General features: G+C 37.5%; 1 protein-coding gene across 2 annotated transcripts in view; it reads right to left on the bottom strand.

Moving 5' to 3' along the window:
* Window positions 1-5,143: 5,143 nt before the first annotated feature.
* LOC135222958 (homeobox protein php-3-like) overlaps window positions 5,144-16,206 on the bottom strand; it is a 657,411-nt gene continuing 646,348 nt past the window's right edge. For both annotated transcript variants that reach the window (XM_064261424.1, XM_064261425.1), the window contains one exon: window positions 5,144-5,989. In XM_064261424.1, the coding sequence (XP_064117494.1) occupies window positions 5,637-5,989 (353 nt within the window). In that variant the 3' untranslated portion in view covers window positions 5,144-5,636. The remainder of the gene's footprint in view (window positions 5,990-16,206) is intronic.

Raw genomic sequence — 16,206 nt, 5'->3', positions numbered from 1 at the left:
CTTCTGCGGTCACTGAACTATATATATATAAAATGTCATTTTTCTCAGTTGAAACAGCAATACAATATAACAAAAACACTTGACGAAGATTGTACACGGAAAGGAGTTTTAACATTTTTCCTTAATGAAGATGTAATAATTAATGACAATAATAATAATAATAATAATAATAATAATAATAATAATAATAATAATAAACATGACAGTCATAATAATATAACAATAATGATGATAATTACTTAATATCTGACACATGGCTCCTCTCAGTTTCCCTCTTTAGATCATACAGAAAATTGTCAGACACGAAGAGGAAGAGACGATAAGTCCAGGGTTCTCTGTTGAAGATTTAAAAAAAAGTCACAATGCAGAAATGAAACATGAAAAAAAGTACCTGCATCATATATTATTATTATTAGCATCCATTGAGCAGCGAGAGGACTATGTACATCAAATCATAATTACAAAGTTGTCGGCTACAGGGATAATGTCATTGTTTTCTTTATACATTTCTCGAAAAAAAAAAACACCAAAAAATGACGAATCACTCTCGGCACGCTATAAATTGACCTTTTTCTTGGAAAAATAGGTTACGACGAACGCCGAGGACACTTCTACGCATGCTACTTTGGACCATAAGTACGGTGTCACTGTTTACCGTGTACGCTGAAAGCCAATGTCATCACAATCCAATACATCTTTTTTATTTTTTATTAGTCAAGGCATTTTTAAGTTATGCTTTTTTTCACCAAGTCCGTCACATTAACGTGAACATAAAAACTCAGACGTAGCAAAACCTTCATGCAAATGGTCACCGTGAAATTATGGATGTAAACTACCATTTACTCAAGACATCTTTATTTGCTATCATAAACACATTAATTCGGTTGGTGTTTAACATCACTGACCAAAACTGAAAATAATTGCCTTCAAACGCCTATTCAGAATGAGAGATTTAACGCAGTTTTGTACCTGAAACTGCAGTGCCGAATATACAAAATTTAATTTCAGAATTTGAATTTTAAAATCCTTAAATTTAAGCTTCCCTATCGACCCGTGATGCCAGCATCATGAACCACAAAATTATTTCCTTCCAACCCACCAAAGAAAATTACACAGCCTTGTTAGAGGTTGCGTTAAAAATAAAAAATAAATATATTATCCAGTGATACCGTACCTATGGCCAACAACGAGTTGACTAACCACGCCAAATACAGAGTCCACATATATCTATTATTCCTCAGTCACACACAGACATTTTTCTCGTAGTCGAAATAATGTTTTTTTCTTTATAACATTACTTTCTCTCTCTCTCTCTTTCTCTCTTTTATATATAAACATCATGACCTTGTTTACATCTACTTTGGTGACAGCGGAGGGGGGGGGGGGGAAGAGGTGGAGAAGGGAAGGGGGGAGGGGAGGTGGGGTGTTCGACACACAAACATCATGCATCCTACTTTTCTCTCTCAAATGATCGGTATTAACAGGAGGTTATCATTATCAATTCATACGCGCTGCTTTCTCCTACCTATGGACGACTTCCTATCAAAAATGGGTAAGGAAAATGGCCAACTGAAACGCCGAAATAATCACATGGGGAGGGAAATACAACGATTAATTTTTTCTTTCCTTCTTTCTTTTTGAGAAGTTGCCGTTTCGTAGTGTGTCCGAAGAACAGAGGGAACAAATAGTGTATATACAACCTTGGCGTGGGCGAGACAGATTCTCCTCTGAACAAAATAAAAATAGATGAACGAACTGGTAGGTAAGGTAGTAGGAGGGTACTCGAGTGTACTACGTACGCATATCCTTCAAACCGAGGTATGTTTTAAAAGGGTTGTCCGCCTGTGTATTATGAAACTTAAATAAAAATGCGGTCATGGAGATGACGATAATCATAATAACACGTCATCTTTATACCAATGACGTAATCTGACAACGCCCTACGTCAGGGAGAGTCCAAGAAGTTAAAAGGTCAAGAAACGAAAAACTTGTACCTGCAATTCCCATGACTTTGATGGTCCTAATCCCCAACATCTAGGGTTTTTTTTCCTTCTCAAAGAAGACTAAATGGACAACTCTTTTTACAAGAAGTAGACACACCTACACGAAACGCACACACATCTGCCAAACACCTGCTGCTGCTGCTGCCTAGCTACACCACATGAAACCATGGCTTTCGAGCAATACGATTAAAGATCATTTGTACTTGTATTTAATGTTTTTTTTTACACTAAGCTTTGCATGTAGGACAGTATATCTAATTCGGCATTTAAAAAAAAAAAGGTAAAAGTTAAAACTAGTGACAAAAAATAATTACATAAATTCTCACTCGAATGAACTTGGTGCCCCAGAGACCTGGTTCTTATTGGTATTACTTCGTCATTATTTATTTCCATAAGATTTTGCCTTGACATTCAGTTTTTGGACGATATCTTACAACCGAAGGAGGGAGGAAAGTAGGAGACGAGAGACAATGGATTCATGAAGAACTCTCGAGTGACAAAAGTGTTGGCGATTCTCTCTCTCTCTCTCTAATTCATGCCACCTAAGAAAGGACTAGATTACACAACGCCACTATGGACCGTTCGTCATTTATTTACATTATTATTTTTTTCTTGTTTTAAATACCGTGAAATTCGTTGTATGAAAACACCGTTCAAGAGCCTTCTGAGAACCCAAAGAAACGAAATAAAAAAAAATGCAGAAATGTACACAGGTTTAACCAAAATCGCCCAACAAGACTGACTACAACAGGGTCAATTATTCCTCGCCTACAAAAGCAGTTTGAGTAGGATTTTCTACGACAAAATTCAATACCGTTTTCTTTGGCCACCTTCTTCTCAAACCTTTTGGTAGTCATTTCTCTTCACCGCAAGAGAACAGACAAAGAAATAAACAACGAAAATACCGTAAAAAAAGACAAACAACAACAACAACACTCTAGTGCCTTTCAAGGATCCAAAGTCTCCGAAGTTTACTGAACGCTGAGAAAAAAGTGAATTAAAAAAATAAGAAATTGGTCTCGACATATACAAGTTTAGCCTACGCTGTTAATCTATAACACGGGAGAGAAATCGTACTTATAAAAAATAAAAACACCAATTCTATTCGATTAATTTTAATTTTTAGTCTAATCTTTGTGCTTTATCTTTAAAATTTCTTTAGACACATCCATAGGTTCCCTTTGAAAAATCGAAGAAAACTGTACGGTACAACAAATAGGTACACGAATACATTTTACTATGCCATTATCATTTAAACCATAAAAATAGATACCTGCTTTACACTGAACAGCTGAAAACTGAAGAGTAGCTATGAGCTATGATTTACTCACCTTAAATATGATCTAAGATACTACAGTTTCCATCAAGCTCTAAATGTATCGTCAGAGCTCGGTTTAGTTTTCCCCAAAAGATATATAGGTAGATAGAAAGAAAGATAGAAAAATAGACAGATAAATCAGGAGGGAGGGCAGGAGTGAGGAGATGTACAATTTCGGCGTCGCGTTTGTATGCAGTTTGCTTTTCGTGTAATGATTTTTACATTTGTATTCTACTCGATAGGTAATTTATTAAGCGAACGTCTTATCCAGATTGTGAGTCCTTTAAAAGTCAACCAATACGATACTGTAGAGGTCAAATGCAAATCACGATGAAAAGGTCTTCGGGGGGAACTATTTCTCTCAAAGCTAACTGAATCGCTGTCAAAACTGCCTTCATAAACTATGACTGAGGACAACAGTTTACTCAATACGTTCTTTGTTAATATCTGCTAGCAATGAAGATGGGAAATAATATAGATCCTCGGCTGATGGCACAGTATAAGGTATCAAAAATCAGCGAGAGAGAGAGAGAGAGAGAGAGAGAGAGAGAGAGAGAGAGAGAAAGCGTCCAACCTTACATAATGCCCTTGACCAGAAGTTTTCAGAAACTCCCTTAAGTTTTAGCAATCGTGGAGCTCACATATTTCCCTCTTCCAAATCTCTGAGCGTTTCAAGTTCCGGAAGAAGAAGAAGAAGAAGAAGAAGAAGAAGAAGAAGAAGAGAGGAGGAGGAGGAGGAGGAGGAGGAGGAGGAGGTAGGCGTTGGCGACTTTCATCCTGCGAGGACAACGAGGACGACTCTAGTTCAAATTCGTCAGGGGAGAAGGATGACAAAGGACCATTATTAAGTTATATATCGTCAAATTATGCAAGTCGTCTCCGCCAGTTCTAATTTGGCTTCAAATAAAAGTAATACTCTTGACAAATGAGATTCAAGAATAGCTTTTTTTTTGCGCGGGCAGAGAGGGAGGGGGCGGGCGATAATTTCCATACATTTAGTCTGATTTCATTTGAGGGGCAAGACTCGGAGAATTGGCGCAACTGTTTAGCTTTCAGAAGACTCAAGAGAGAAACAGAAGATACCTTCAGAGATAAAATGTAAAAAAAGAGAATGATTTTCTCGATCATCTTACCAGAGTCTTTGCCACTTTTCATTGGCTAACGACACCTGCAAGATAAGGAAGGTGTTTGAATGACCGTGACAGAGACAATTTAATGCAAATTTTGAAGTCGAGTATCCAAAGAGTTCTGGAGCCACTTTTAATGTTTAGTCCAAACACACGATATTCCTAGATCTAAACGTAAAGACACTGATGATGCTGCTGCTGCTGCTGCTGCACTGAATTCTCAATAAAAATATAAAAAAAAATGAATAATAATTGATAATTGTAATAATAATAATAAAAATAATCATCATAACTGAATCAGAAGACGGGGAAAGCTGCCCTGTTGGCTATAACGGACAAACACTGGGCTTTGCAATAACAGTTTCACAATAAACTCTGTTACACTGAGAAAATGAATTTATGGAACATTAAGCACAATACCTACAGCGTACGAAATGGAATTTATTTACATTTATTACACCTGAAGTTAAATAGTAATGTACAGTGGGAGGGTCTAAAGCCCTTTTTGGGGGGATGATGATGATGATCTGGGTATGACCAGACTCAACACTCAAGTCACTTAGGAACAACACTGAGGACGACCTCCAAAACCTCAGTGCCCCCTCACTTACACGGGGGTCCTTCGATTTTTTTTTTTAAGTATCATTCACTCTATTATATAGTAAGCCTTTCGGAGCAGGAAAGGGCTTAGTTAAGGGGGGTAGGGGGTTGGGTGGGGAGCCATCCCAAACACGACTCTTCCGTTCTTTTCGTCGGAAGAGTGTCGCTGGGGTTGTTGATACTGCTGACGCTCTTGTGGTTGTTGTTGTTGTTGTTGTCGACACAAGATTTTAACAAGTCTGATGTCTTGTTGGGTTTTCTGTTAATTTTCGCAGTTAACTGTTGTTGTTACCTGTCCAACATGAACACTGCCACCAAACTAACCGCAAGAAACACTTTCGCTTTCTGCTTTTCCCGCCACGACACTGTCTAGTGACAACGAACTCAACTCGGAAGCTCGTTGCCTACACCATTAGAAAAACGGAGCACTGCAGGTGACCTTGACCTTCATGCCTTATTCACTCACGCCCACATGTCCGCCGAGATGTTGGGGATGGCAGCATGGGCGGCCATGGGCGGGGGTGGAGGAGGCAGGCCAGGTGCGGCGGGGGTCAGATTGGGGGCAGCGGGGCAGGCTCCCGGCACCCGTCAAGGTTTGATAGTGTTCGGCGTCTGGGGGGTGGTCGGCTGGTGGCCGGGGGTGCCACCCCCGGAGGAGGGCGTGCCCCCCGCCCCGTTGGCTGCTGCTGCTGCCGCCTCCTGCGCCGCCTGTCTTTGGCTATTTTTTTTATTTTTCATGCGACGGTTCTGGAACCATATTTTCACCTGTCGCTCCGTCAGGTTCAGGTTCCGCGCCAGCTCCCACCGCTTCTGCTTGGAGACGTACGCGTTGTACAGGAACTCCTTCTCCAGCTCCAGCGTCTGGAACTTGGAGTATGGCTTCCGCTTTTTCCGCACCGTCATGTTCCCGGTCCATTCCAGCGGGTTCGAGCCCAACGTTCCTGGAAAGCAACGAATGCTGTGTTAGTCGTGTGGTGAATTGCTGGAAAATTGCGAATATTGGGAAGCAATTGGTCAAAAGAAGAGCCAACACAAAATGAAGGGAAGCAAGTAAACCTGGGCATAATATTAATGGTAAATATCACTACATCTACTTTAGACATTAAAGGACTTATATATCTAAATAATTTCATTGAAGAACACTTATTAAAATATAAAAAAAACATATTTCTGTTGGTATCAGGTTAAAACGAGACCTGCTACAGAATTTACTACATATTTGTAAAGAGAGAGAGAGAAAGAGAGAGAGAGAGAGAGAGATAGAGAGAGAGAGAGAGAGAACACTGTTGAAGATATACACAGCTAAAACGTATGACCTTCACATATAGGACTGGACAAAAATATATACCCTTATATATCCAATAAGGACCTAGAACTGTTATTGCATTATATATCAAATATGTAGGTAAATAAAACAAATAATAAAATAACTTTACCAAATGGTATATATATATAGCTACACATATACATACATACATACATACATACATACACACACACATACATAACATATACATATATATATATATATTATATATATAAAAAAAACATGAACATGATAGAAAGTCGGTAACAACGGGAAGGCCATACTAACCAGCAATGTGTGTGTGTGTGTGTGTGTGTGTGTGTGTGTCTGAGTAAGTTAGCGTGGGTGGTGCTCCGCATATGAGGTGGTTAGACGAACGGCTGGTGAGTCTTTGGCATGGGATCCATGAAGTGGCTAATGCGATGTTCTACAGGTTTCTTACTTTTTACTTATTTATTTAATATTTATTTATTTTTTTTTGCACAGAAATTTAACCCTCACTCAGCAATTCAAAGATGAACGGGGGAAGTGTTTGATGTCTCTTTTGCGGCAAACCCCAAACCCCAAACCCCACCCACAGACAGACAGACAGATAAAAACACACACATATATAAAATATACTGTACATACATACATACATACATACATAAGGAGGAGGCATACCAACGTCACTAACTACCTAGGAAAGAAGCAACTTACTCTCGCACTCTATGAATTATGCATCAGTATAAGTGATAGGGTAAAGAGAAAAACGTGCCTAAGTATAAGCAAGCACATACAATAAGTCCTGCCGATGGGCCTATCTCCTTCAAGCACGTGAGAGAGAGAGAGAGAGAGAGAGAGAGAGAGAGAGAGAGAGAGAGAGAGAGAGTGTGTGTTTCTAGTCGCTAGTATGAGAAGGAGAAGGTAAAATTCACTAAAAAAAGAAAGAAAAAAAAAGTGATTTTTGCTAGAATCCGCTTCAACTTTTTTCGTATTTTGTTTTCTTCTTACAAGACCAAAAGGGCACAGTACAAATTTTATCGCTGCGTTTTCTTTCTCTAATGATTTCTTTCCCTCTTACCGAATTTCTTCTGTTTCTTGCCAGAAATAAAAAAAATAAATAAATAAAAGAGCCCACACGTAGACGCACACACACACACATATGCATACATACATACATGCATGCATACGTATGTAGTGAAAAGTGAAATTGCATAAAGACAATTCCTAAAGTTTTTTAAGGAGAAAATATATCCAGATAAGTGGAAAAAGAGGTCGGGGAAAACCAGTCGACACAGCGAGAGTAATTCGTCCATAGGAAACCAAGTATGACTAATTAATTCATCCATAGAAAACCTATTATGACTAATTAATTCGTCCATAGGAAACCTATTATGATTAATTAATTCGTCCATAGGAAACCTATTATGATTAATTAATTCGTCCATAAGAAACCTATTATGATTAATTAATTCGTCCATAGGAAACATAGTATGACTAATTTTAGGACTGAAGAAAGGTAAAGAAATAAGGTAAAATGAAATATTAATTTTGACTTAATTATTACCAAAAGGAGAGAGAGAGAGAGAGAGAGAGAGAGAGAGAGAGAGAGAGAGAGAGAGAGAGAGCTTATGGCAAAAAAAAAAAAAAAAAAAAAAAAAAACATTATGACACGTATTCACCGATGGAGCGACGAAATCGTTATATGCAGCCCAAATCAGGAGCATGGCTAACATGCGAATGAATAAATTCATATGACGACTGTTTTGTGCGCAAAAAATCTTAAAATATGTTTATCATAAGCAAATATCGCCACAAATGGTCTCTTGAGCCTAGTAATGTAGGAGCAGAGGTAATGTATAAATCTGTACCATTCCATCATGAATTCTATAAATCCAGAGGAGAATGATCCGAAATTAAGCTGAGTCCTAGAAGAATTATATCTTTCCGGTAATTCGTTGATAAAGCTACCCATTCCCAAGTGTACAAAATTCCCATCATAGCGAAAAAAATACGTCATTTATGATCTTGGGGACCATTCATAAAGACTGGAAAGTTATTCAAAATTCATATGACATTTATTATAGGCATGAGAATTGTGAGATTTGTAGGAGTCTTGTGTATGGAAACGGTGAATACTGACCCAAATCTGAGACACAAAATTTTCAGGGGAGTGACGCGCCTTTATGTAAGGTGCCAGAAAATGGGAAATTACTTAACGAAAGAAAGCTGTTCATTAAATGTAGAGCGATGACGAAATCGAAGATATAAGTCTATATACAAAATGATACAACTTCAATTTCCCTCATCTAAATTAATTACTAAGCCAACGGTGCTCTCTAAATACAATGACGTTGGACAAAAGCAATTTTCTCTTAACAAATAACGATTATAAAAATGAAATGATGTACAAAATAAGAGTTATTTATAACTACCATGTATAAAGGCAAAAGGTACACGAATCCGTATTATTAATTAATACATTTAAACAGGCCAAGAAGAATATCATCATTGTAGCTCCAATGCAGACTAGAGATATAAGAAAGAAAAAGAGAGAGAAAAAAAAATCAAGCGATAAGAGGAACTTGCAAGTGAAAGAGCGGCCAGGGGATGAAAAAAAGGATAGGAAATGCTAACAAAAAGAAAAGAAAGGTACTTGGATTTGAGCCAAGGGATGGGATTAAGGCAGAACATTCTCTCTCTCTCTCTCTCTCTCTCTCTCTCTCTCTCTCTCTCTCTCTCCCACGTACGCTATGGAATTTCTAGTAAATGTAAAAACAATGGTAAATAGATTAGCAGGAAATCAGATTCTGAAAAGAACACACGCACACATATATAAATACATTCATATATATATATATATATATATATATATATATATATATATATATATATATATATATATATATATATGTGTGTGTTGTGTGTGTGTTGTGTGTGTGTGTGTGTGTGTGTGTGTGGTGTAAGAATGAGGCAGGCCAAGAAGGATCAATTATCTAGAAAATGAATACAAAAGCATATTCCTCTCTTCTTGGATTACCTCATGAGCACATAACTGTCTTGTTCACCTCAACAGAAACCTTTATACTAAACAGCATTACGTTGCAGACAGCGAATGTTTCAATTAATCACACCAGGAGAAAGATTCAAAGTAAGTAACAAAAAGCAAGGATATCACGAGAGCCTGGTAAAAAAAGATAAAAAAAAAAAAAAGAATGTATGATAGGAGAAGGAAAAGACGTTGAACTGCAGGGGAGGAGGAGGAGGAGGAGGAGGAGGAGGAGGCAGGGGTGGGCCAGTGGGAGAGGAGAGGAATTGGGGAATGACCCAGGGAAGCAAGAAGAAAAGATGCAATCCCTCCCCTCCTCCATCCTCTTCCTCATCCCCCACCCCGCTGCTCTCTCTCTCTCTCTCTCTCTCTCTCTCTCTCTCTCTCTAAAATCTCTCTCTATTGATGGTCGGGCAGACGTCGGCCAAGAAGCAGACGAGAGCCGCTATCATTTAGGCGTAAGATACGAGGCAGGGATGGCTTCTCTTTCATACAGAAAATGTGTAACTTTGCCTCGGTGATGATCTGGTCCTTCTCCCCCAACACACATCCCCCAACACAACCCGTTCGCCACCAATTTGGCTGCGCGAATGGCCCAGGGAGGGAAGCACATAGGAATAAATAAAAAACACAAATCATTACGCAGCAACGTCGATGAAGGTGGATGGAAACGCTTGCGTCGTAAAAAAAAAAAAGAGATTGCTTGCGGAAATAAAAATAAAAGGTAACTTTTGGCAAAGAAAAAACATTGTGTACACGTAATTCAAGGAAGGTTCAAAATTCGTGGTGGAAAAAGACGCCGTTGGCCACAGAAAGGAATGCAAGAGAGGAAATGAGTGAAGAATCAGAAAACATCCTACTCTCTCTCTCTCTCTCTCTCTCTCTCCTCTTTATCTCTCTCATATTCTTTTTTTAGCGAAGGATATGACAACGACCCGAAAAAGTGCATGCGGCGAGTTCTGTTGCTCCCCCTGACGGACGAAAAACCGAACGTGTTCCGAAATTTGCTGATAAAGGAAATCACTTTACAAAGAAGGTCGTCACGAACTGTACGGTTATACTCAAACGTACAGAGACGCGAGACGGGCAAAACAAAAGAAAGATAGACAGACATGTGTCGTGCCAACCTCGCCGTTGTCAGACGTGAAAAGCGTGTGGGTCCCTTATTTCGGTAAGACGTTCATAAACGCCCACATATATAAGAGAGACGCGAGCAATTAGTGTCTCGAGGTACAGATGTATCATATTAGAGGTAACAACATTCTCCCTAAACCTCTCCCAGACCCCTAGGAGAGAGAGAGAGAGAGAGAGGAGCCCAGGGTGCCGGTATTTTATTATTAAAGTGCGGATGGGAGAGCTTAAGTGGAAAAGGCTTCACAAAGGCTAAAAAGGTCTTGCTTATAACCTTTACTACCGGAGGGAACACCCCCTCCCTCTCCGCCCCCATTCCCAAACCCTCCCACTACCTCGGTCCAGCTATCATCCACCCATGAGCAACTTTTTAGAAGCCAAACCTTCCCGTTTCCATTTCTATGAAGGCAAAAAAAAATCTCCGGTATCCAAATATTGCATAAAAAAAAAACTATACAGAGATACCATGGATTTTTCATGCCTACATAATTTTGTTACGACACGCTGTAGCACATATGCCCTTTGTAAGGAACTAAAAAAAACAAAAAACAAATTATGCGTCAGAAATGATGATATATGATGATAAACTCGCTTTTTATTTAATGTGAATATATTAATTTCAATGGTCATAAAGAAATAAATAGGTGAGAATACCTAAGTGAGTCCCTCCTAAGAATATATTATTATTATTATTATTATTATTATTTGCAGCTAATTTCATGTTAACTTAGTAAAGTCAGTGTCATGTTTTCATACCTATAAATAATAATAATAATAATAATAATAATAATAATAATAATAATAATAATAAATTATTATTATTATTATTATTATTGAAAGATATTGCTGCATCAGCTGCATTCAACTTGTAAATAGTCTTCTCTATTTTTCTAATAATAGCTTTCTCTCTGCTATTACAACTGGCGAGTATTGCGCCGAGTAATATCGGCGCAATACTCGCCAGTTGTAATTGCAGAGAGAAGCTATTATTAGAAAAATAGAGAAGACTATTTACAAGTTGAATGCAGCTGAGGCAGCAATATCTTTCAATAATAATATAATAATAATAATAATAATAATAATAATAATAATAATAATAAATTATTATTGCTATTATTATATTATCATTATTTGCAGATAATTGCACGTTAACTTAGTAAATTCAGTGTCATGTTTTGATGATGATAATAATAATAATAAAATAATAATATCAATAATAATAATAATAATAATAATAAATTTTTTATTATGATATTATTATTATTATTATATTATTATTATTATTTACAGTAATATATCACTAATACTATGGTAAATTCGAGGCCACGAGCTGACTACTCTTAAATGCCAGTCGTCACTTTAGCACTTTTATGAGAGGAACGTGACACTTAAGGGAGTCTTGTCAAAACGTATCTATCGCAGAGTAATCGCCAAATACGCTCGTGAAAACGCCACACTTGTGCTAATAACTAATGTTATGAAAATCTATATATATATTAATATATATATATATATATAATATTTATATATATAATATATATTTATATATATAGGCCACCATGTACGGCAATTTACTTAGGCAGGAAAGTAACCACTCATACACCTCACGTAACTGCCAAGAGAAAATAGGAGACGGGACCATCAAATACCTATATAGCTAACACGTGTTTTTATTCACGTATATTCTTGCATAATGCACGTGCTTTTACGCATACTATACGCTTGCATGCTTGCTAGGTCCAAGGGTCGCTCCCGGCCTATCGCCCACCAGTTCACCCGGATGTAAAATGAGGTGCCAGCGTTTGATGGGGGTCTACAAAAAACAGGCGTTGGGATGATAACCTTAACCCTGTATATATATATATATATATATATAATATATATATATATATATATATATTATATATATATATATATATATATATTACTTTATATAATATATACACACATGTATGTATATCCATGTATATATTTATATACGTATCAATATGTAAGTGGCTGATCAAACACGTTAAAGATAGTCTAGTCATGCTACTATAAAGAGAAATGAAATAGGAGACTATATAAATTAACATGTCATTGTGAATGACAACATGAAAATATTAGTAAGTGCATGACGTCGTATAATGAGGAGGAGGAGGAGGAGGAGGAGGAGAAGTAGGTCTAGCTGCTGCGACCCCAGCAGCAGCAGTAGCAGCAGGTGTCTCCTCCACCTGGCCCCTTCCGAAAACGTTATTAACTACTATACCTGCTCGCGCACACAAGGTGTTCTGAGGGGAAGAATGCAACACGGACGAAAATAGTCGCTAAATGGGGCGACACTCACCATTAGGAACTTTTTTTTTTTTTCCTTATCGTATGTGTCCGCTAGTTTTAAATGGGTTCGGATACCCGCTATTCAATCGACCATCACGAATGTCCAGAAGTTAAGTCGTATTTTCTCCTCTTTTTTTATAACTATTTTTTTCATTTTTTTTTTTCTATCAACTATCATGAACACTCATACCCCTCAAGGAGGATATTTGTAGGTTATAGATGAATTGTTCTTTTCTGTCTGAAACTATTTAAAGAAAAGAAACTTTCCATTGGAACTATTTGTAGTTCATAGCTATATCTTCTCTTGTCTTTTTGAAACTTTATTTTGAAATTGCTAACTCTTGTAAAAATCATTCTGAAACTATTTATTTTCCTTTTAACAGCTGACTCTTACGAAAAAAAAATCTCCATTGAAACTATTTGTAATTCATAGCTATATTTTTTATTTTCTTTTTAAAACAATATTTTGAAATTGCTAACTCTTGTCAAAATAACTCTCTTCGCAGAAAATATTCGTAGTTCGTAGTTACATTTACTGTTCAATCTTTAAAAAATATTTATTAAATTTATCAAAACAACAATTCAATGTAAAATTATAAGATCAGGAACGCTACAGTCGGCAGCGATACGATCACAATTCCTTCCAGTCACATTATTCAACATTGCACAAAAAACTAAACAGCGAGCATATTGCAAAATGATGAAAGGCGAGCTATTAAGTGCTGAGAGAAATACCAGAATTTGTGCTCATGCAAAAGTCGATTACAGGAAGCATATGGCATGTTCACACACGCAAACTTATTTATGAGCGTTCTATATTTGGATAAGCGAAATGTAAGCGCGCACGCACGTACGCACGCGCACACACGCACAACGAACGAACATCTGATGGAGAGAGCAGGCACTTCATTGTAAAGTAGCCTACACTTTATCAACAATTTCTCTCTCTCTCTCTCTCTCTCTAAAAAAAAAATACACTAACAATTGTATACTAAATTATTTATATAATATATATATTATATACAAACGTGGGCGTATTTTTGTCTCGATCATATCATGTCATATGTTTGAATGCGTGCAGAGAATGGAGAAAGGATGTCTTATTATAAAAAAAAAAAATCAGAACTGACAGATTGCCGAAGGTGATATAGAGCAACGGCCTTAATTTCAGGAAGCACCCGAGTGCATCTGCTAAGTGGCTGAGTAAGTGCATGGAGAATTATATATATATTAATATATATATTATAAATATATATATATATTAATATAAAATATATATATATATATTATATTATAACCACACACACACACATATATATATATATATATATATATTATATATATATATATATAACTGGTAAAATGTTCTGTCACAAACAGAATTCCATCTAATAAAAGGAGCCTCCCAAGAAAACGGCCAAAAATATAGAGAGAAAATAACTATATTTCAGAGGAGAGAGGAGAGGACAGCAGTCTCTGCAATATAAGTAATTTTCTCTTCTATAGTTTTAGCGTTTTTTACGGGTCTCCTTTTATTAGATATATATAACATACATTATATCATGGGTGTAATAATATTAATATATATATATATATATATATATATATATATATATATATAATATATTATATATATATACACCAAGCACCTCAGAGCAGAAATAAAAAAAAAAAGCGATTAGCCTCTATTGTTCGAAATCTTATACCAAAGTCCCCACGAACCTTTGTTCCCAAATAAATCAAATTCAAATAAGGTTCCAAAAAGGAGGTGAGAACGAAAAAAAAAAAAGAGTAAAAACAAAACAACAACAAAAGTTTTGGTCGTCTGAAGGAAATTCCTCAATCATCGTCCTTTCCATAAACACTGACGGGACCGATGCACCGTCGAAAATTATGAGTCGATGAACCTGAACTCATACGATCCGAGTGTGAAACGTTTCCCATTGCGTCTGAAAGTATGCTGGCATATATGTGGATGGACGGCCGTGCCATCCCCCATAAAGTACATGAATGCAAAACCGCAAAAGACTGCCTCCCAATCGTCGTGGGGGTATCCTCAGTGGGGGGAGGGGAGGGGGGGAGGGGGGGGAGGGGGGGAGAGGGCATAGATTGCAGGAGAGGAGGCTTCGGCCATTAACATACATTTATCCAGAGGAGGCGTCGAGGTTAATATAGAAGTGACCATAACGCGGGTGTGTGTTAGCGTATGATATACATCCTCATTAACTATATTAAGGGAAAGATAAATGTCCCTTCGGTAAATTAAATGAAACTCGCCGGGTCTTCCGACGGCCGCAAATACTATAATTAACTGGGATTGGATTACGGGCAGGTAGTTTTCTACTGGCGCTGGGTGGGGCGAAGTCCGCCTTTTTGTTTGTTAACTGGCCCGGTCGAGTATCTCCTCCTCTGTCCGAATGCATTCGGAGGGAATCTCGGGAAATGAGGGTCGGGCGAAGGCTTGGGTCGACGCGCACGAGCACCGAAACGGACACGCACATATAAACAACATAGGAAATCGGATAGAGAATTAAAAAGAAAAAAAAAAAAAATACACAACTTTTCAAAGAGACAAATGAACTTCTATGAAATCACACGTCAAACGAAAAATGAATTAGAGAATTAAAAACAAAATACAAAATTCTCAAAGGGACCAAGTGAAGTTCTATGAAATCACACGTCAAACGAAAAATGAATTAGAGAATTAAAAACAAAATACAAAATTCTCAAAGGGACCAAGTGAAGTTCTATGAAATCAAACGAAAAATGAATTAAAATGAAAACCTCATTAGAATAACTTCACGCTCGGCGAAATTAGTGAATATCAGGGACTCGATTCCAAAGTGGGATCGAGACAGGATGTCGTTGCAGTCAGGAGCTACAAATATTGCAATGAAATTATCCTTAATAAAGGCTGGGGGGGGGGGGTGGGGGGGGGGGGGCGCGGAGGCGGACTACCCACCCACATCAGCAGCTGGCCCATTTGCTCATTATCTCTTCCTGATCTTTTTATTTTTTCTCGACTCTCTCTCTTTCTCTCTCTCTCCTTTCACATACCAATTAGAGTATCCAATATTTTACCCGTCATTATAATTTAGTATCTGCAAAATTTCTGATATATATATCAATATGGAGATCCACTCTCTCCCAGGGAATTATTTCCTCGCGCATTCCTCCACCGACTGTTCATCCATTACAACTTCCCTTGACAGGTAAAGTTTGCTCGTATATCCCTTCCCTTCCCTTTCCTCTCTCTCTCTCTCTCCTCTCTCTCTCTCTCTCTCTCTCTCTCAAAACAGCGATGTTTCTTTTAAAGCAAAATCCTTCAAGTCTGAATGCACCGTCAGCGATTTCTCTCTGCAGCCATATCTATC

This window comes from Macrobrachium nipponense, chromosome 8, assembly GCF_015104395.2.
Source record: "Macrobrachium nipponense isolate FS-2020 chromosome 8, ASM1510439v2, whole genome shotgun sequence".
In the NCBI taxonomy this organism is placed as follows: Eukaryota; Metazoa; Arthropoda; class Malacostraca; order Decapoda; family Palaemonidae; genus Macrobrachium; species Macrobrachium nipponense.
This window is presented reverse-complemented; position numbering and strand designations above follow the sequence as displayed.